General features: G+C 43.5%; 1 protein-coding gene across 2 annotated transcripts in view; it reads right to left on the bottom strand.

Annotated features, from left to right (window-relative positions):
• Positions 1 to 8,541: 8,541 nt before the first annotated feature.
• The window catches only part of BMP2K (BMP2 inducible kinase), a 104,340-nt gene continuing 89,852 nt past the window's right edge, over positions 8,542 to 23,029 (bottom strand). For both annotated transcript variants that reach the window (XM_039539703.1, XM_039539704.1), the window contains one exon: positions 8,542 to 14,379. In XM_039539703.1, the coding sequence (XP_039395637.1) occupies positions 12,929 to 14,379 (1,451 nt within the window). In that variant the 3' untranslated portion in view covers positions 8,542 to 12,928. The remainder of the gene's footprint in view (positions 14,380 to 23,029) is intronic.

Below are 23,029 nucleotides of genomic sequence, written 5' to 3'. Positions count from 1 at the left end.
TGTGGGTTTGTGAAAAATCCCTGCTTAGTGGATCTGCTGTTGTATTCTAACAGCCCAGCAGATAAGATGCTGATATCTCTGTTGTTGGTGATGCACCAATTCCAAGACGTATCGTCTCCATACATAGGGAGTATGATTGTGCTCCCCCTTAGCGGTTTCTATAAAATGTGCATGCTACATTGTCCGTGAGAATCTTGATGGCATTGTTCTTGATTAAAGGGAGAAAGTAATGGCATGTATTTCGGACTGCCCTTAGCTCCAGTAAGTTTATGTGCAGGTTGGGACTAGCGGCCTGGAATCGTATTGTTGAATAGATGTGTCCCCCAACCTATTAGGGAAGTGGCTGTCGTGGTTGTCATGCTTGGAGTTCTTTATTGGAAAAGTACTCCTGAGCAGATGTTCTTTGGTTGTGTCCACCAAGTTAATGAGTCTTTCATTGTGCGTGGCATTGTGGGACGTCTGTTGTTGAGAGTGTATCAGTGCGGTATATATACTGTTCGAAGCCAGGCCTGCAAACATTTCACATGGAGTCTGGCATGTTTTACAACAAACGTCGTCACTGGCATATGTCCCAAGAGTTGTGAGCATGTTCTGGTGGCTGTTTGCGGGCCATCCATCACTGCTGAAATTAAGTTGACTAGAGTGAGGAAGCGTTGTTGGGGTAACATTGCTGTTGCTGTGAAACAATTGAGGTAGGTTCCTATGAATTCCAACTTTTGGACAGGAACCAGTGTGACTTTTGTACATTTATTTGCAACCCTAGGTCTGTGAACAGGATTATCGTGCTCTACGGGGTGTTTATTACTTTTTGCTACGTTGGTGCCCTTATAAAGGCAGTTGTCTAAGAATGGAAATATCATCACTCCGTGTCTGCGAGCAAGAACTATGGAAAAAACCCTCGGGGCAGTGGAAAGGCGAAAGGTAGTACTCTGTACTAGGAATGCCGTTTCCCTAGGGTGAATCTCAGGAATCTTGTGTGTGATGGGTGAATGGTGATATGAAAATAAGCGTCCTGAAGGTCGAGGGCCAAGAGCCAATCTCCCTTCTCTAATGCCGGAATTATTGCGGTTAGAGTCACCATTTCAAAATGTTGTGTTCCCACGAATTTGAGTTTTCATAAATCCAGGATGGGTCTCTACCCACCGGTCTTTTTCTGAGTTAGAAAATAATATGAATAAAAACCTCTCCTCTTGTGTTGCACTGGTACGGATTCCACGCACCTAATTGTACGAGGTGGTTTATTTCCTGTTGTCACAGGGGTTCATGAGAGGGGTTCCTGAAGAGGGAAGGGGAGTGGATAGGAGGAATAGAAGTAAAGGGGATGAAGTAGCCCTTCTGGATATTCTCTAAAAACCATGTGTCTGTCCTGATGGTGTTCCAGATTGGGTACAGGCGGTCTCCGAATGGTCAGGGGACTGTTTCTGATTCTGGAGTCAGAGTGTGTGGAGATCTCAAGCCCTCAACCACACCTTCAAAATGATCGTCTAGAGGTGGATGGTTGAAACGTTGAAGGCTGATCTTGGTTCTGCTGACATCTGTTCTGCCTTTGTTTATGCCGTTGGTCATACTGTCTTTAAGGCTGAGAGTATGGAGTAGCCGGAACCTCTGGCTATAAAACCAGCCTTGTTTCTTTTTGTTTGCAGGTATGTAGATGCCCAGGGTTTTTAAGGTTTCCCTGGAATCCTTTAAGGTGTGTAAGGACACATCAGTTTTGTCAGCAAATAGTTTTTGACCCTTGAAGGTTAAGTCCTCAACCATTGCCTGGACCTCCCTTGGGAATCCAGAGATATGGAGCCAGGATGCATGGCACATGACCACGGATGTGGTGATGGATCATGCTGCCATGTCTGCAGAGTCAAAGGAGGCCTGTAGGGCCATCCTGGCAATGACAGACCCCTCGGAAATGTTCGCCTTATATTGTTCTTTATTGTCATCTTGCAAATTTTCAATAAATTCTGAAGTTTTGGAGAACAGATTGTGTGTATATTTAGCCAGCAGGGCCACGTAGTTAGCTATGCGGAACTGAAGTGTAGCTGAGGAATAGGCTTTCCACCCAAAAAAGTCTAGCTTTCCTCAATACTTATCGTAGGGGGTTATTCAGGACTGATGTTGTTTCTCCCTTTCTTTGATCGCCTCCACCACTAAGGAGTTTGGTACAGGGTGTGTGAATAAAAATTCAGCTTCTTTTGCTGGTTCATAATATTTTTTGTCAGACCTCTTACACGAGGGTGGTGCAGTAGCTGAAGTCTGCCAGATGATTTTTGTAGGCTCCATAATACACCTCTACCCCGATATAACGCGGTCCTCAGAAGCCAAAAAAATCTTACCGCGTTATAGGTGAAACTGCGTTATATCGAACTTGCTTTGGCCTCGAGCATTTCCATTAATAGTTAGCAAATCATTTTTGTTAGAACTAACATGATGTATGCAGTATGCTATGCCTCCCCAAACAGCCTGGCCCCACCCCCTATCTGACCCCCACCTACTTCCTGTCCCAACTGACCCCTCAGAACTCCCAACCCATCCAACCCCCCTGCTCCTTGTCCCCTGACTACCCTCTTGAGACTCCCCGCCCCAACCACCCCTCCCAATACCCCACCTCCATCTAGCCCCCCCTGCTCCTTGTCCTCTGACTGCCCACTCCAGAACCCTCCCTCCGTCCCTAATCACCCCAGGACTCCCATGCCCAATCCAACGCCCCCATTCCCTGTCCCCTGACCGCCCCACCTCCAGAACCTCCGAACCATCCAACCCCCACTGCTCCCTGACCGCCTCCCGAGACCCTCTGCCCCTTGTCCAACCCCTCAGCCCCAGCCTGGCACCGTTAACACGCCGCTCAGAGCAGCGTGTCGAAGCCAAACACACTGACACGCTGATCCACCGGAGCACACAACCCTGCCCCCCAGAGAGCGCTGCTTTACCACATTATATCCTAATTCATGTTATATCGGGTTGCATTATATCGGGGTAGAGGTGTAGCATCATTTATCGGCAGGGCTATCTTTGCCGATGGGGATGCCTAGAGTATGTCCATGAGCTTATGTTGGGCTTCTGGTAGCTGTGACAACCAAATGTCTAGGGATTCAACAACCCTTTTGAAGAGTTCCTGAAGCTAAAGGCTCCATCCCATCCATTCTTCATCCACTCATCTAGTTCCAACAACCCCATAAAGTGTAATCTGATCTGGAACAAAAAGCTCACCTTCTGGATATGGGAGTGATAGTGTTTCCTCGGAAGAAAGGTTCTCTGGGTTCTATTCCATCTTCTTCATTGTGCAGAAACACACGGGGAGTGTCAATCATTTTCGACCTCAAAAGACTCAAGTGGATGAAGAAAACTAAGTTTCAGATAAAAGCAGCAAAGAATCCTGTGGCACCTTATAGACTAACAGACGTTTTGCAGCATGAGCTTTCGTGGGTGAATGCCCACTTCGTCGGATGCAAGAGTCATTCACCCACGAAAGCTCATGCTGCAAAACGTCTGTTAGTCTATAAGGTGCCACAGGATTCTTTGCTGCTTTTACAGAACCAGACTAACACGGCTACCTCTCTGATACTTAAGTTTCAGATAGAGACCCTGGCTTCTCTAGTGTCATCCCTGTCAGGGGCGGGGGCCGGGGGGGCAGGAGGGGAAGGGGAGAAGGATGGGGATTAATTGAATTCAGTAGGTCTAGCAGATGCATATCTCCACTAGACTGTGCCACCACAGACTTCTGAGGGTTACTCATGGCAAGAACCATTACTGGTACCAAACACTACTACTTCAAGGACTGTCCCTGTGGGTGTTGCACATTAGGTGTCTTGATGCCCTGTGCTTGTAATCAGTTGGGCCACGCACACACAGCAGCCATCTCACACCCCACCGAGTGGCTACATAGCGTCATGCAGCCAACCATCCCCCTGTTCCTTCTCTACTGTCTTTGCTGTCCTCTCTGACTTCAGATAAAATTTATAGTAGATCATTCATAGTGGTAGCGTTAGCTTAGTTGTAGTTAGCTTCCCTATCCCCCTTGCCCTACTCTAATTTATTTAATTTCATCAAAAAAAATTCCCCTTTTTAACTCCCCTGTCTCTCCGGCAGGCGTACAGCCTTAGTCTCAGACAAGGTTTACCCTTGTTTTTTCTGTAAGAGACCAACTCTCTCATGCAGGGCTGGCTCACCTGGTTTTAAACACTGCCTGACTTGCAGACTCTCCATACCAGTCTCTGACAGCCATGCTCAGGGTGTCCGCTGCCTTGGCGAGACACGTTACTCAAACGTGCCCACACGGCAGAAAACAGAGCCAGGGAACTCCAACTGAAGCGCCTCATGATGGAGAAATCCCTCAGACCAACCTCCGACCCTGAGTCCAGGTCACCCCATGGCTAACAGCTGCCAACGGCAGCCTCTGATGGGTTCTGCTCCAACAATGGCTGCCAAGGAGCCTGCTCCTAGAAAGGCTACAAAAAGACAGTCACTGACATCCCCGCACCAAGAGTCACCTAAAAGAAAGTGATTTCCAGCTGAAAAATCTGCCCCGGTACCAATGGCACCGAGAGCGCCGGGCCACAAGGCACATCTGGCACCGAGAGTTCCCGACAAGCTAAAGATCCTGTGCAGGCAAGCTCTAATGGAGCGCGTTGCACTCAAGTGAAACTTGGCACCCACGGAGCTGAAGAAGATCTCAGCACCGAGTGGTACAATGGCTCCACCTGCTGTACCAATGCCACAGAGCTCTAAATCCTCAGCACTGGCAGCTTCAATTCAGGTTCCTGGGCTGCAGTGGAGGCTCAGAAAGGGTTAAACTGAGGGAGAAGGAGGAGGAGAACACTCGCTCCTTACTGCCCAAAAGCTGCAAGAAACAGCTCAGATTGCTAAATAAGGGCAGGAGCAACAGAAACGGCCACGGTCTGCTGCCACAGAGGCAGAGAATCTGGTGGCAAGTGGTAACAGAACGGGCATGGCCAGAGCCTGGGAGCCAAACGATCTGCCTCCGTGAAACTGCAACGTCCAGAATTGTGAGACCCTAGGCTGCAGAAAGAAGAACGGCCAGATTGGGTCAGACCAATGGTCTATGTAGCCCAATCTCCTGTCATCTGACAGTGGCCAATGCCAGGTGCTTCAGAGGGAGTGAACAGAGACAGCAATCATCAAGTGATCCATCCTCTGTTGTCCACTCCCAGCTTCTGGCAATCAGAGGTTAAGGACACCCGGAGCATGGGGTTGCATCCCTGACCATAGATGGACCTATTCTCCATGAATTTATCTAACTCTAATTTTACTGAACTTGTGTAACACTGACAGACTGGTTGTCAGTGGGCGATTGAACCAGGGACCTCTGGAGCTTAGTGCATGAGTCTCTACTGCATGAGCTAAAAGCCAACAGGCTGTTAGCTAAGGCTGTAGAGCAGACTCATTAATATCTTTCTCTCTCTCGTCACCACTAGATGGGACAGAACACCACACCCAGGTGTGTGGGTTACATACTTCCCCTAGCTGAGGAAGTGCATCCTGAGCTTCAACGATTTCCCAGTTGAACTCCTGGATGAGCCCCCACTTGTAACGCCGACAGACCCTGGTAGTCAGCGGGCAGGATCAAACCTGGGGCCTCTGGAGCTTAGTGCATGAGCTAAAAGTCAGTTTGCTGTTATAGCTAAGGCTGTAGAGCAAACTCATTAATCTCTCTCTCGCTAAGTGGTCTTGGTGCCGCTAGATGGGACAGAACACCACACCCAGAAGGTATGTGGATTACACTTGCACTCTGGTGCCTCTCAAATGCTAAAGCCTAAACTATGGCAATTCATGCCGCTTTTGAGTTCCTGGATTTTTGGGAAATTCTGTCAAAATTAGTTTGCCTGTCCTCCTTAAGGCATTGATAACGGTGCTCTATCGCAGATGTTAAAAATGCTTTAAGAAACTTTAGTTAGAGCTTTGGGCCCAACCGTCTTAGCTGTGAGGTGCATTTAATTCAGACGGACACCAGCATTCATCTTTCAAGACCCATCACCACATTCAGAGGACCTCTTCAAGCTGTCAACTTCCTCTCAAGTCTCCATCTACACGGTACCTCTAATAGTGGGCCTTAGAGAGCTCTCTTTAGAGAGAGGTTTTCCCCTGTGGCTCAGAGGCCAAGACAATCTTTATTACTAACAAATGGTTGTTAGAAACTTGAAAAGTTTAGCTTGTGCAATTTTAAAGAATCCCCATTTCACTGTTACATGAAGTTGCGCCCTATCTAAATGTGGTCTGCTAATCCTTAGCAGTTTTTTCATTCCCCAAAGGAGGAAAACCTTTAGCCCCTTCTTGATCTAAAGAAACTTGACTAGATTCTAAGAAACACTGCATGGTTTCTTTGGCTACCAATATTGATTCCCTCCGTTTGCAGGAGTGGTTTGGGTCAGTCAGATGGATCTTGGTCATGTTTCAATACGAAGTAATTGCAGGAGCTTTTGGGTTACAGGTTTGTGTTGGACAGGGATGACTTCCTATACAGTCCTAGTCAGTGCAAAGGGCACAGGTACATACATTGTGCTTAATCCCAGACATAGGAGGGCCTGGCCCATGTCCCAACCTGAATTAAACCAGTTCGGCCCAAGTAAAGGGAGTTCAGCTGTGATGTTTCTCTTACCTTCCTCAATGATACATTCCCTCCTTCTCCGCTAAGCATGGTTCGTGTTAGAACAACAGGGCATCGTTTTCCCTCCTCTTCTTGGATGCATTGTTACAGGAAATCAAACTACCGTAGGCTTAACAGAGCCCATAATAGTGTTACCATGTAATCTTGCGGTAAGTGTAGCCTACATCAAGATATTGTGTATGAAAATGGGTGGGTTTTGGGCTACAGCAGAAAAACTGCTCACATCTATTCCTCTACTTGATTCTTTCATGAATCCTAAGAAACTTTAACAGTAACTATACTATCTCCCTGAATGTTGCATATCCAGGCTGTGTGTTTGTGTGCATGTTAAATACTGCAATTAGCTGCAGCACAGGCATCAGAATAAGCTCCACCACACACGGTCCCCACAGAAGTCTTACCAAAATGCTGACATCTTTAACTGGAAAGACCACTTTAATAGTTCTCAGCATCCCCCTCCAGCAAGACCTGGTGTTCCAACAACCCCACCCCATTTCCTTCCAGCCAAATCAGACTCCGTTCTGTCCCTTTCTGGAGCTATAAACAGAGTCCAGCAAAACAATCTTCACACCTGACATAAACCAAAAGAGTTTCCTGCCCCTCCTGGGCTCAATGCTCAGTCCTTCACCCTTCTTCCAGAAAGCTGGCTCTCAGGTTTCCTCCCCTCAGAGTCCACACTTAGCCAACACACAACGGGTACCCACTGCTTCCCACCAGGCACAGCCCTCCTGCTTTGAGTCTGCCTAGCTCAGTTCCAGCCCTCCCAGAGGAGCCAGCCAGACAACCGGCCTCTCTTAGCTCCCTTTGCTGTCCGCTGCTTCTCCTGGGAACTTGGCCTCACACCACTCAAGGAGCAAACCCTCCTTATGTGCAATCCACCCAGCTGAGCCTGCTAATGAACCTATCTAAAACCCCCGCTGACCAACATCATGGGGGGTAAGGGAGGCAGCTCAGCTGGCACAAGTGTGGCTGGGTGGCACAAGTGTGGGTGTGACCCCCCCCCTTAAAGGGACAGCCAACCAGTAACAACCACCTAAGAAGAATGAGAGGTTTTCTGTGCCTATTCAATCACTGGGTCCTGTGCTGAGACTGCTAAAGGTGGTGCCAACTGTTTAACGTAAGACCATAACCAGCTGTTGGTAACTTTCACTCAAAAGCAAACTGAGCTGGATTTGAAAAGGGACCTACAGATGAAAAAAACCTCATTAGCCGCCTTTTAACAAAGCTTCTTTTATAGATGTGCATCATTTTTTGAGATTAGGTCTCTGAATCAAGCGATGGTGACTGAAGGACAGAACACCCAGCCATATCACCACTAATACGGGGTACTCATCACCAATGACTAATACTGGTTTCTTCCCTTTCACTTTACTGTTACATTTGAATAGGGGTAACATTAATATTGCCATTAGTCTTTGATAAAGCCCTACTTTTACCCCCGTCTGCTCTGGGGTTTTAGTAGATTGGCCCAGAGTAGTTTTATCCTAAAAAATGGTTAGAAAATCAATTGCAGGGCAGAATATGTATAGCAAGCATATAGACAGTATTTAGTCTTCTAGCCAGGAATGTAAATTGGCAACGTTTGGCTTCCCTACCCTATTAAGAATCTGAATGTTCACATCTGAAAATCTTCTGCAGGAAGCAGTCAAGTAAATATGTTGCAGTCCTGGAATTATAAAAGAATGTGTAATCCACTAGGATTTATTGCTTTAAGAGAAAGCAGATTATTAGGCAGCAGATATGATAAACAATAAGAAAAAAATATTTCAAACAGAATGAACTAGGGACCAAAATCAAGTCTGTAGCAGTGAAATGGTAAAATGCCATAAAACTCAATTAGTGATTAAATGGAGAACGTTAACTGCAGCTCATCAGGAATATGATATTACACAATTAGTTGTTTAAGGAGGTCTGCAAAATCACTATCACATTTGATTATTTTTTTTAATAACAATCGCAAGTATTTGATGATGTACATCAAGTTCACAGAAAAATTAAAGTTCTCTGTTTAGTGGTACACAAAAAAGCTTTAGAAACTTCAAGTCTAACAAGAAATGGAAGTGTAATTCAGAAAAGTGCACTTAAAGCTGTAGGCCAGCAATTTAAAAATAGCTTGTATGCTGTTTACTATTAGAGGATGCCCTAGTCACACAAACAAACTTGGTATACACACAATTATTTGATTTTCCTTTTGAAAGAAGTACTGTAGAAAAATAACTGGGCATCCACCCCCTGGCATTTTTCTCATGTCTCCCTGGCATTTTTAGTGGCTTTTGTTCATATTCTCTTTTCCAGTCACATGAAAATGATTGTGGCTGCAATGATGTTTAAAAAAAAAAGTCACATTGACTCCAAGAGATATGTAATGTGTGAGTGCATGTGTATATTTATATATATAAAAATACACCCTATAGTATAAAAATCTCCAGATAAACTCTATTTGTTATTCTCACAGTAGTAAATATATCCATTTATTTTCACAGTGGGTATCTCCATCTTACTAACTGGAACATGTTAACAATGAAAAGATATTTCCGTAAGTGTGGGACACACTAAATTAGGTCCAGCTCTGGTATAGTGCAAGCCAGTAAAAAGCAATGCAGATCTCCCAAAACTGATGCTTTGGGGTTTGCAGAGAAGCTAGACTTATTTTCAGTGACTCTTGCCCTTAGCCAAGAAGGGCTTATTAGTACCTTCTGACAAGATGTGCAATCTTGGAAAACCCACTCAACGCTTGTTAAGACAAACAGCTGGGGTGTAAATGTACATCCTGCTAGCGTGCTGTGCACTGATGGACTGTGTGGACTGCTATCATGGCACTACGTTCCTTAAGTGCTTCGACCTACTGCGGTTTGAAAGTAGTTGATTTGTGAAGATCTCCCGTGCTGCCTTTTATATTCTAGAGGGAAGGATCAAACCCTAAAATGATACTCCCTGCTGGCTAACCAAAAAAAAGTGACAATTCCCTACCTGCCTCTCATGGTCTTATACGGCATCGTGGTACAAATTTATCATAGTATGTTTTTTCCAGTATTTCAGGTATGGTCGTGATATAATAATCCTTTTTAAAATACATACATGCATTCATACATACACACAGAGTACAGGCAAAGGTATATTTTCCCCAGTGACACCAGTTACTTTGTTTCCATTAATAGATCTTAATGGAAATTAAACTCAAGTTCAATATCTTCACAGGCCAAGTCTACTGCACAGCCAACCAGGCAAAGCCAGGTTTGTAAGGCATGCTAATATAGTCTCTCTTCACCAACGCCACCAAAAAATTACTGTAACAGAAACATATTAAAAATATGTCATTTCTGAAAAAGATCTGCTATATAAGTAGAGTACATAAATCAAGGTATATTAAGGCCATTAGGAAGGAAAGACCATAATAATGAAAGGTCAGAGAAATGTGCCAATTTTGGAATTACTTGGTTTTACAGTATTTTTGTCTCCCTTGGTTATTCATTACTGAGTCTCATTTTATCTAACCTATACCTTCCTTCTGCGGCGAGAAGGAAAAGAAAGGAAACATTTAAAATATTCTCCAGCTTAAACATGTGTCAGGATAAAAGTCTTCGAAATCTAATTGGGATGGCAGTAATCTGCCTTCTATGCTCATTTTAACTGATATTCTAAGACAGGAGTTATCTTAGTACATAACCTTTTTTGGGGCCCAATGTTCGCCCCATTGAAGTAAAAGGCAAACTCCCTTTCACTTAAGAGAGCCAGAGGCAAGAATCCCTTTGTGCAGACAGTTAAATTCAGAGGTATAATTCCTGTGTGAGAGATATATCTATGACTAAAAAATGAATTTTCCAATTTCAGACATGTTTGGCAGGTAGTTAAGATCATTCTACACAAATGAAAGCCATGACCTTAGTGTTCTAGACCCGATTTCTATAATCTCCCAGTCCACATTACAGGATTTACGCCCCCAGGAGTAATCTGATCACTTTTGGAATTAACATCTTCCAACAACTAATTAGGTATGTGTGTGAAATTTCAATAAAGAGCTACGTAAAAGCAGTTTGGTGTGTTTCTTCGTAAATCAATGTTAACCTGAGAGCCAGAAAAAAATGCAAGCTCGACATCTGCTTCTTGGCACAAGAATAGGAAAGAATAATAGGGACAGAGCCTAAAAACTGGAATATTCAGATGCAGGTAGAGGTTACCCCTTATTAACTGTCTTTCTCAAAGCTAAACATTTTAGCACGAGAAGGACATCCCTAACTCAGCACGACTTTGTATTTGAATTTCATCTGTTTTGTCAGAATAAAGGAAAAAGAGAGGAAGAGAAAGAGATAAAGACCCATGTATGTATCCTATTTCTCATGTCTAGGACTAGAGACATGAATACTTTAGCTACAGGTGGTTTCTAGTCGATCCAAAAAAGCAATCAAAGAAAACTGAATAAAGCCAGCAAAGGAGAGCAGCAATTTTAAGAAGTCTCCTTTTTATTTTTGTGCTTGAAAAGAGCCAGACTCCTCTGGAAAAAATCTATGGAGGAATCTGCACCTAACTGTATTTTTCTTAATAAGACTTTCGGAAGAAATGTGTTAATCTAGATTTTAGCTAATCCGGAGAGAGAGAGAGAGTGTGTGTGTGTCTGGGGGGAGGAGGGCAGGTGGGTAGGAAGGGAACACTCACTGTATCTGCATATACAATTCATTCATCCATTGATTTGTCTCAAATTTAAAATTTGGCTTTTTGTGCAAAATGTCAATATTCAGAGCAAGATATACCATGTTGAAATAAACAAAGACGACCCGATTCCTTCCATCTAGTGTCTAGTCATTTACACCTGCGAAAAACGAATGTGAAATGGGTGTCAAATACCACCACTCTGATTTCTGCTCACTTTGCAACAGGTGTAAGTGACTAGACCCAAGGTACAAGACAGTGGAGAATCAGGCCCATATACAGGTAGTATATACTCTTATAACAGAACAACTAAATCATGTATTCACCAAGTGGATTAGCATCACCAGCCCATCATGACATACTGTGTACTATACGTTTTTAGCACTCGTGCACTTGTTGGCTTAAGAGGTACTTCGTAGCAGGAAGTGGGTCCTGTCTGTAAGGCCTTGTGGTGTGAAATGCAGTTTACTGACAGAATAGTAATCAGCATCTACAAGCTACCTGCTGCTTACTGCTTCTCTTCTGAAACTCTGTGGTTTCACGGTATAGCTTCTTCATAGCTCAGTGCATTTAGCAGAAACTCTGATAAAACAGACTAAGTACAATAATAGAGTTGTCAGAACTTAAGAATATTATGTGACAATTTCATAGTTGTTGTTTAAAAACAGTTTCTAAGATATACACAGATTTTGTTTGGAATAAAAATCCAAGAGAAAAAAAAAGTGGTATTTTCAGATGCAAACCCTAACTGATAATTGAATAAAACTGATTTGTAATCTTTACATGTTTGCACTTGCTGCCAATTTTACTGATGATCTGATATACTCCCGCTGTGCTAGACATCGCATCCAGGTAAATCAGCCCCTCTTGTCAAGTGTACTGTGTAGTCTTCAAAGTGCTGCAAATGCTGGCTGTAGCCCTGCTACTTTGTTACCCATGATTTTATCTGGCAAACCAATATATTCTCTATATCTTTAGTTTTAACTCTAGACTTTCATTTTGCTATTTTATATTAATGGCACTTACTGTAAAAATATTAATGTTCAGGCACACAAAAATTGCCTTCCACCTCTACTTGTGCACCAGTTCTCAAGCCACCACCATGCTCTGAAATCTTGAGACACACAATCCTTTGAGTAGGTTTCTTTGTTAGGATTAGAAAAGAGCTTTCATTTAGAAGGTGGAGACTGAAGAATTCCCAGCAGATCATGGATACCAGCACATACATATTATCTCAGGTCTCAGAGAGAGTCAAAGGTTTGTATCATAGAAGGATTCCATTCCATCAGACTAACTGGATGCATCATGGCAGACCTTCTTCCATGGTTTCCCCCCTCGCCTATGAGCGGAAAGGCCATGCAAAAGTGCAGAACAGTATATTTCATGGCTACAAAGTCAGTGGCTGAAACAATAGCTCATGTCGGATTCCTCTTCTGCTCTGGAAATGCGCTGTCCTGTTGAAATGCTTCCTCCTTTTTCTGGGTGTTTTGTACAATACAAAAACACATGATTTAAAATTCTGGGGGAGCGCTGGGCATGCAGTACCGAGGCTGAATAAACTGTACGAAAAATCAGTTTCCTGTCAATTCAACCAGATGGACTATTACACTATTTAAAAACAAAGTTAAATAGTGCAGAAAACGAGAAATAGTCTGGTGGAAGCATTTACTGTTTGGAAGGAAATGGAGCTGCCCCAAATGGATCTAACTCTAATGCCTGTTGCTGCTGGGCCTGCTGTGGCGTTACACTCTGCACAACCAGTTCTGTGAAGGGCACTGCACCAAAGTCATCTGTTTTTAGCCCATCACCACTGTGAACGGCCCCGTGCAGGGAGCTCTGTCGAGGTCTACCAGGCACTACTATATTATGGTCCCCACGGTTGTCACCCAGTCCTTGATGTTGTGGGTTCCGCATCAAGTCTGGTGGGTGGAAAGGTTTGGCTCCAAAGGGGTCCAGCAGATTCTCATCCGCTTGCAAAGGGTTGCCTCGATCTTTGCTGTCAGTCAATGCAACGCTTATGTTTTCCTTGGAGTCGGAGATAGTTAGGAATTCGTTGCTGCTTTGGGAGTCCCTGCGGCCAGTTTTTTTGTGCCTGCGGGCTCTCTCTGGGGTGCGGTAGCTGGGTTTCAAAGCCTTCTTGGTGCTGGTCGGGGTGCCATGGTGGCGCTTCCCATTGCTTTTGGGCACCTCCTGTTTCATACGTCTTTGCCGGGAGGAGAGCTTCTGCAGGTTCCGCTGCTGCTTCACCTTCTGTTGCTGCTGGCTCCCTGTAATCTCCTCAAAGGGGACAAGCCCAAAGAGGTCCTCTCTGCTTTCACTACTCTTTGAGGTGGGAAGAGGCTGGAAAGGGGTGCAGCCAAAAATATCCACACTTCGGGGAGAAGTAGGGGAGGTTTGGGTCTCAGCTCCTACAACCGGGCCATCTGGCTGGGCCACCTTCTTGTTGAATGGGGCTTTGGTGAAGACATCAAAGTCATCCTGCTCTTGCCTCAGGCCAAGAAAAGAAGGCTGAGGAGAGAAATCTGTGTCACTCTTTTCTCTTGGCTGAGGTTGCTGAGTCTGAAGAGCAAAGAAGGGGACAGCTCCAAACACATCAAATTCTTGGCCAGGGCTCACTGTGGCCACAGTACTTGGTAACTCAGACAAGGAAGAGAGTGCTACAGTGGGTTCTCTGTCTTCATGACTGCCACCCACCTCTCTGTATCTACCACAAGGGATTCCTTCCATGGGCTTTCCCTTGGTGCGATCGGAATCGGAATCAGAACTCTGCTTTTCTTCCTCCTCTTCCTCCGCCTCATCTTCAGAGTCCATAAGGAGAGGCCGATGGCCTAAGTTCTCAGGCTCTGTATCATTGTCATCATTAAAGTCTCCATGCTCCCCCTGTAAGACATCTTCCTCCTCCTGTTCGTCATCTTCCTCACTGCTCTTGGGAGAAGGAGGATCAGATTCAAAGTCACTCTCTGACTCATCACTTCCTTTCTGCACTTGTCCCCCTGCAGTTTTTCTTCCAGGATGGTGCTCTCGAGAGGCTTGACTTGATTTTTCAGCCTTGTTTGGGCTCCCTAAATTATTTTCTTGGCTGCTGGCTGAGTTGTCAATTGCCTTTCCTGGAGAACCTGCAGGGCCAAAGAAAATATAAAACATAACCTTAAATTCACTTTTACAACAAACAGTTCTTATTTCACGTACACCATAGAGACATGTAGAAGGGTGCAGGTGCATTCAGATGTGCCTCTTTTGCAGTTATTCACAGAACAGAGACTGAAGGTCCACATAGAATTTCAACTTTTGATCTGATGCTAATGAAACAGGTAAAGTGTCAGACCTTTGTGCCCAGAGATTACTTCTAATACACCTGGCCTGTGGGATCAACACTGTTTCTCTCCTTTGACAGCTCTTGGTATCAATCTTCAAAAGATAAGGCTACAATATAAACAAGTAGGGCCAGGTGTGAACAATGCGGCTCCTACTGAAAATGATGGGAACTGCTGGGCGATGAGCGCTTTGAAAATCTTTCCGTTTCTTTAAGATGCCTAAGTGGGAACCGGTGGGGTCCTGATCTTTTCAAAATCTAGCCTGCAAAGCTCAATTAATGGGAAAAAAAGTCTACCAGTGTGAGCTAGTCACATTTCATCTAATTTGTCCAGTTTCTGTACACCATGTAACAAACACGCCTTCCTACCAATCACAAATCAGAAGGCAATACAGTTGTATGACAGCATTTGACTTTGAAGAGGCTTCTTCATTTTTGGAAGACAAATGTGCACACCATCTTACTGGACGTGTGCACTGTACAGCTGCAGAGGTACCGTCTGTAGCAATACTGATGTTTTTATATTGATACAGAACTGCAATATAGACTGATAGCTATTGCAGCATCCTACATCAGTGGACAACTTGGCTATGCTTGGACCGTGAAAACAAATTGCAAAAGAATATAATGCAAAGAATGGAGATTGCTTAGTACACATACAATTCCTTCAAAAAGGCTATCCACATGAGGTCCCAAAAGATTAAATGAGACTGGTTTAAATTTCTCCAGAAAGTCACTTTCATTTGACCTTGTCTATACTACACATTTTTGTGCCTATTTCCAACACTGATGCACCAGTGCAAGCACTAGTGCAGCCCAGGCACGGGTATTTTCAGCATGGTATCAGAACCCAGCTCAGCCAAGGTTTTACGGCACAGTATTGAAAAGGCTGGAGAGGGGGCCTACATTAGCACTCACACTGGGTATGGGATATTGGGGTGCAGATGCTGTATTAGCAGGGCCCCCCAAGCCCGTACTGTTGCAATCCATAGTGGAGCTGACTACACCAACTGCTACCAATGTTCTGAGTGCAGTGTTTACCTAGCCTTGATCACAGGAGATCTAATTCAGTGATTCTCAACCAGGGGTCCGGGACCCACTGGGGGGCTGCAAACAGGTTTCAGGGGGTCTGCCAAACAGGGCCAGTGTTAGACTTGCTGGGGCCCAGGGCAGAAAGCTGAAGCCCTGCCATGTGGGGCTGAAACCCGGGGCCCTGAATGCTGCTACCTGGGGCTGAAGTCGAAGCCTGAGCAACTTAGCTTTGCAGGGGGCCCTAGGCAATAGCCTTCCTTGTTACCCCTAATGCCAGCTCTGGCTTTTACATACAGAAAAAAGTTGTGGCACAGGTGGGCCGTGGAGTTTTTATAACATGTTGGAGAGGGACTTGAAGAAAAGGGTTGAGAACCCCTCGTCTAATTGACATGGGGGAAATCTTTAAAGGCAGAAGTGCCAGTCAGGCACCTAACTGCCCTTGAGACAGTTAAGCTAGGTGCCTGCCATTTGTGCCTTTGAAAATCTCCATGGAGCTTAAAATGGTTGCAGCAGTGGGTGATCTGTCTACCTTAGGACTCAGTATTATTAATGCCAATGAGGCTGAATTGGTGGTAGCAACAGTAGGAAATTTTGGAAACATTTCTTTGACAAATACATTCCAAGTACTTGTCTTGCTGTTTTTCAAACTGGCTGTAATCTGAAAAATCATGCTCTAAACTGACATCGTGAGGTCCCATATTTATTTTCTCCCATTAAACAGTTTACAAATCATGAAAGGACTTAAAAAAATAGCAGCCTCAACTTGGGGTCTGAAAAATCAGTCTGTTCTTGCTTTGATATCCTCCTCCTACCTGAGGATGATTCCGCAATTAGAATGTAGCTGACAATTCCACTTTCAATGAATGATGCACAATAGGGATACAATCTACTCTTTCATGGGTACATTGGCTTGGTAGTGTTAGAAGTAGTAAAAGCTTGTTCATGCCAGTAAAGTAAGCAGACATGACTTCTACACTCAGGGACTGATATGTTAAGAAGGTGCTATTTTTACACATCAAGAGTCACTTTGGGGTAATTACTCTCAAGCTTTATAGCTGGGATATTGTATGTTGTGAAGATCTCTCTTACTTTGAAGTTTTCAAAGTCGGAGTTTCGGTAATATTTAGGTGGGAGAAAACAGTAATACAGCAACCAACAGTTACAATCAACCGAAGAAAGGCTTTTCACTTCAGTTCAATACAATATACCTGTACTTGTCAAATGTCCCATTCTTCTCCCCAGAACATAGATCAGTTGCAGCTCCATCACTTGAGAGTGGATCATAGAACAATATAATGGTAGTAACAACGCTGACTAGTGTCGTTGCAGGAGCTACCAAAGGGTGAAATTCACCTTTTCCTGCACATAGTCTGATTAAGAAGGCTTTGTGTGAAGAACTACACAGATGAAGAAGAGGTGGGGGAATTCAGCACACCAGCAAGCCACATGGCTGCAATACAGTCCCAGAAATATTTTTTTAATACAGCACCATGTGTCGGGTGAACGATTGGTGAACGTGACAACCTGGTAGTGTCTCTGGATCAGCATATGTATAAGCATATGTAAATTCCCTACGAAAAAGCCAGCAAAAACAGATGCTTGAGCAGTACCACTTATATTTATAAAAAGATGTAGCTGTTATGAAACACTGTTTTGTTGCTTTATTTTAAAAGTTCACGTCTCCTCCCTCCTCCCCAGAAGCACATTTTAAAAGCTATGTTCTAATTGCTCACCTACTACAATACTTTGGCCCTGCTTCAGCAAAGCACTTACTTAAGCATAAACATGTGTTTAACATCAAGCATAAGTGCCTTACTGTGTAATCAGTTCATTACACTGATGCACTAGAAAGACTAAAACTACAAACATAAAATCAAGTCTTATGAAATAGCATAAAGAGGATACACTGAAGGTTCTTTCTTCAGTCTCCATGGAACAGAGATTATGGGTCCTGTTTCAGTTGTACAGGATAGTAGGTTTGCAGAGACAGATCAGAGAATATTCTCCCTACTCCAGAAAAAGGTTGTACTTGAGGTAGGAGAGGCTCAAGTCTATTTACTGGGAATACCTTTGTTAATTATGAGGCCAAAACAGTGTCTATAGAGCTTGTAAACAAAGGGAGGGGGAGAGAAATAGAAAAGGCAGCTCATCTTTATTTAGGCTCCATCTGAATAGCACAAAATTACCTCTTTCATTAAATGAAATTTTTCTACAATGCAACCCCAGTTTTATGGGTGAGGCAGAGTTGCCTAGTGGATGAAGCAGCAGACTGTTATATAAGAGAGCTGGGTTCTATTCCTGGTTCTGTCACTGACCTACTGGGTGGCTTGGGAAAGTCACTTCACCTCTCTGCCTCAGTTTCACCAGCTGTAAAATGGGAATGATATTGATCGGGTGGTCAGTATTTTGTAAAGCCCTTTGAGATCTATGGATGACATGTGCTATACAAGAGCTAGATATTCTAACTCAAGTTATCTGTTATTAGTCTGATGTGCTATGAGTGTAGTAAACCACAAGCAGAGCTCTTAATCACCTGCAGGGGTGGAGCAGAGCCTCCTGCCAGGGGTGAAATTTGCTCCAGCAGAACTTCAGAGCTCCCCTGTTGCAGAAATTAGGAGTGCCACTGGAGTTTAGCTTCAGCCTCAAGGAGCTTCAGCGCCCTTTCCTGCTGACTCAGCCAGCCTGTAACTGAGGGAACAGGGGTCACCTGAACCCCTGATTTTACATAGGTATCATGTGTTCCTTGAGATCTTTGTAAAATTCAGAGTTCCGTTATGCTAATATTTTAATATCTTACAGGTATCGTATACAGCACCTTTCATCTTAAAGGGCATCAGAAACGTTTACTCTCACACACAAAATATGGAGAAAATTTATACCTTTGTAGATAGATTTCATTTCACCAGCAGAAGATTGCTTAATGAATACAGGGCTCACATTTATAGCATCACACCAAAGTACAACAATTTATTTACTGAAAATGCTCTACTTCCGGACGGCTCCGGTCCTCACTCTTACTGAAGCACAGCACTGATGATCTTTAATGAGTCCCTTTTCAACTACAAAGAAGGACTGACTCTCTCCTAGAGCAGCAGTTTTATTACTCGGGTTTGCGGTCCCTACAGGGGAAAATATCAAGCTAAGCTCTTGTACTGGCCTTTACTTCTGGCTTCATTAATTATTGACAGCAGTGCCTACTAGGAGCCAGGCGCTTTCCGAACACTGAACCAGGGTAGTCCCTGATCTAATACCTCCAATTTAAGGACAGACAAGTGACTAGAGACTGAGGAAAGAGAACAAGAGGCTGATTTTAGGGGGTCCACCAAGCTGGATTGGCATTAGACTTGCTGGGGCCCAGGCCAGAAAGACAAAGCCCTGCCGCATGGGGGTGAACAACCCCGGGCCCCTAAGCCCCACCCTCTGGGGCTGATGCCAAAGCCTGAGCAACTTAGCTTTGCACGTCCCCCTGTGGCGAGGGGCCCAGCGTAATTGCCCTGATTGTTAATCCCTAATGCTGGCCCAGGCTTTTATATGCATAGAAACAGTTGTGGCATAGGTGGGCCGTGGAGTTTTATAGCATGGGGGGGAGGGAGGCTTAGAAAGAAAAAAGGTTAAGAACCTCCAAACTAGAATCATTATAAGCAGCATCACACAAATGTTTCCTTAAGAGGGACTAAAATGTGGATAGGGTCAAGTCTTTGCAGATGAGCTCATATGTAGCATAGAGGGTCACACGGAAGACCCCACAGAGAGGCTTGTGCAAAAAGCTGACAAATGAGCGGACAAGGGTCAGAGCATGGGTGGAGTAGAGGGGATGAGGGGCAAGACACAGCTTGACAAGGAGAGATTAGTAGGGAGGACCAGAATTACAGCGAGCTTTGAAGGTAGTTGATGAGAAGCTTAAGTTGGATGCAATGGTGGGTAGGCAGCCAATGGAAGGATTTGGAAAGAGGGGGATGGTTACATTGATTAAACTGATGGGCAAGGAGGAGGGGATGAGTGTCTCTTTTAATGGTGCGCAATAAAGGGAAGTGAGCCACTACCGTATTCCACTCCAGACAGGAAAAAAAAGCAACTGCGAACACCTACCAGCACAGCACTGCTACACTGAAGTGCTTCGTAATCAGCAGGAAGGGGTGGTATGGAAACAAAATTACTCGTTGGCAAAAGCGTTGAAAATACAGAAGGGCAAATTACCTCTCTTCCCTCACCTACACTCCCCCCACATGTAACTCCAATCTTACAGCAGTTAATACATTTGAAAGCGTCATATAAGAGACTTTAAAAGGCTTGTTTATTTTTAAATTGAAATATATTTTGAATTTATAAAAAAAATACTTCTTACAACTGACATACAGTCACCTACTTCAGAGATGGGCCCGATTTGTAACCCCCAGCCCAAGGCCCTGCTCCTACCAATACAACTGTAGCACAGTAGGGGAAAATCCGCCTAAAGGCAAAAGATCTCATGCAGCTCTTCCGTTTTGAGTGTCAAGGGCAGGATTTTGGCTGTGAGTTTAACATCTATGCTCCATGGACTGCTTCCCAGCTCAGTTTAATTGACAAGGCCATACGTGGGTTGGGTCCTGTACAACGTGAACAGCTTCCCCTTCCTATGCCTCGTCATCTCCGTTGAAGCTCTTTTGCTGACCATGCGATGATGTTTTCATGTAGGGAGTTGAGGCTGGTTAATTTCAGGAGAGTCCCCTAGCATGGAAGCCACTTCTTCTGGGTGAATCACAAGAGATCACTTTTATCGACCTTCAGAGCATGGAACAAAACATATTTTTGATCAAGCATTTGCTCGACTAATTGATAATCACTAGCTGATTTATGGTCAATTGAAATGGTTTGTGCTGGGGGGGGAGCTATTTGTACTGTCCACTGTGGACAGTCTAAGTCAGTAAGATTCAGTAATATATCCATATGCAACAGTCATTAATGCATAAATATAAATCGATAACTCATTACATCACAGTCAACACCCAATGTAAGTTACAGGTAGGACAGCTATGTACCGTTAAAGCAATTTACCACCTTTGTAGTACTGCACTTGACCCAGAACGTCCTCAGCTAAGCAAAATTTACATATACTTTAATGACAGTGGTACTTGAGCAAGGATTAAAGGATTGGGCCCTCTCTTTTCATAAAAAAAAATCAGCCCTCCCTGGATTATAAGCAACTGAAGATTGTTCAGAGTACAGGGCAAGTTTGCATGTTTTTTTTTTTTCTTAAATGATTAATTGGTTAGTCTGAGTAAAAAGTTTGTCACTCTACTCGTTGGTTTCTAACTGGTAAAGCTTCTGCTGTTGACTTATGGTTTATTCCTTTGTTACTCAAGGAGTATGCAACTTTATCACCCCAAGCAAGGTCAATATTATCTTTTGATAGTCAATGGTCTATTTCTGGAAGAAAGCAGACGCTTACGGAACTATCTTGTTGTATTCTATGAAAAAAGTAGAACTGAATAGTTTTTGATAACCATTTTTTCACCCCTAAAACATGCCCCCAGTCATAAGAAGAATTTAGAAGTAATGTATGTTTTTGGTATGGATTTAAGAACAAAATGACCAGAAACATCAGGTGATTATAGCTTTGGACTGTTTGTTTGCTTCTGGTGTTGAACTGCTTCTTATCTGTTCTTAGTTTAAATAGCACACATTTGGTTTACTGTTAAATTAAAATCTGGATTATTGGACACTTTAGATTTCCCAAAGGTATAGCCTTCATGTTGGGACTTGATAACCCCATGTCTTGCAAATCCTGACATTTCCAATATTTGTTGAGACACTGTAATTGTTAACATGAATGTGATTAGTTTGCAAAATGAAAATAACCTAAATCTATCTGATTCAGGGTAGACATTCGCAACATTAGGTTCAGAAAGGCAAACCTGTTTTTAAAATGTGTACTAAAGTATGTGTATATTCTGCTTTTTTGTATATACCTACACACACCTATTTCTGTATGAAGAGAGTTGAATACTTGTAACAGGTAAATGGTTCAATTTCTGTCTCATGAACTGAAAATTTGGTACACTGAAAATATCTAAATATCACATACTAGTCTTTATTCTAATCTTCATGCTCTCACCCTGATGATGCTAGGAGACTAACCATCTGCAAACTGCATTAGCAAGACAAAAACTGTAAGGGCTATGTCTGACTCCCTGGAGCATATACTGTGGCAAGATTTATCCCATATTATGGTGCATGTTTAGTTTTCAATGGGAAACATTTTTATTACATGTGTTCTGTCATGGCAGACTTGGGGCTTGAGCCTGTGCCTGTTACAATCAATGGTGCTGGATCTGATCTATGCAGTTTAAAAGTCCTAGCACACTAGGCCAACTTCACTTTTGTTGACCTAAATTAACATCCTAAAGCTTAGTTTTTCAATATGTGGACAATAACCCTGTAGAGGAATGGGCTTGAGAATGGAGGAAAGGGGGAAGAAATTGGTTGGGAAATAATTTTTTCATTGAGCTTGTTTGCTATGTCTACTGCAACTATACCTGAAGTGGTTAGGTGGGTTTTGTTTGGTTACTGGGATGAACATTTGCTGTTATTGGGTCTGATCACCCGAGCACCTCTTATTGTCAACATAGCCATTATTGATGTTTTTCTTTCAGCCGTAATAAAGTCAAGAGAGCATTGAAAGATTTGGGAACAGCTTAATAGCTGACATAAAATAATATTTAGTTTTCATATTTAGAGCACTCTGCAAACAAATAGTCAGTATACGACTACCTGTTCCATTGCCAATCAGCTTTGGTGCCCCCATTCCTTGCTATGGCATAGGAACAGGCAGTCCTATTGAGGCTAATGGGACTAGTCACATGAGTAGTGTTACTCACTGGCATGTTTCCAGGATCAGGTCGATAGAAGGGTTGTGTGTGTCTGAAATTGTTCTTTGGAGTCCTTAGACATTGTTAGCATCCATATGTCACTAATGGTAATACTGAAGAAACAGATCTAAAGATCTGCACAGAGGTGCAGTAAGAATCAGGACAGAGCATGGAACAGGAAGAATAAATTGCTAGGACTAGTGTTATTTGAGTGCTCTCTTATTTATTCTAAGTGTCTAATTAATTAGATTTGAAGTCTTCTACTGTTCCCGCCTATCAATCTATTGAACAGAGATCATATACATATGAGAGGCTATTTCAGAATAAAGATTATGCTATCTGAGCATTGAAGTAGGTAGATCACACAAAAATAACGACCTATATATTTATAAAGAGACCATTAGTTCTTCACCGAGTCCCTTGCCTGTATATAGTAAGTATAGCAGTTTTAACCAACTCAACCATCTCCTAACCAAGGGTTTCGAGAACATGAACATAATGGTAAAGTCCTAAATCCATATGTAGGTAGCTAAATAAGTGGCTTGGTTCTTGAAAGTGCTGAGCACTGATGAG

Source organism: Mauremys reevesii, linkage group 5, assembly GCF_016161935.1.
Source record: "Mauremys reevesii isolate NIE-2019 linkage group 5, ASM1616193v1, whole genome shotgun sequence".
NCBI classification, from domain to species: Eukaryota; Metazoa; Chordata; order Testudines; family Geoemydidae; genus Mauremys; species Mauremys reevesii.
Note: the sequence above shows the minus strand (reverse complement) of the source record. Positions and strands in the feature narration are given on the sequence as shown.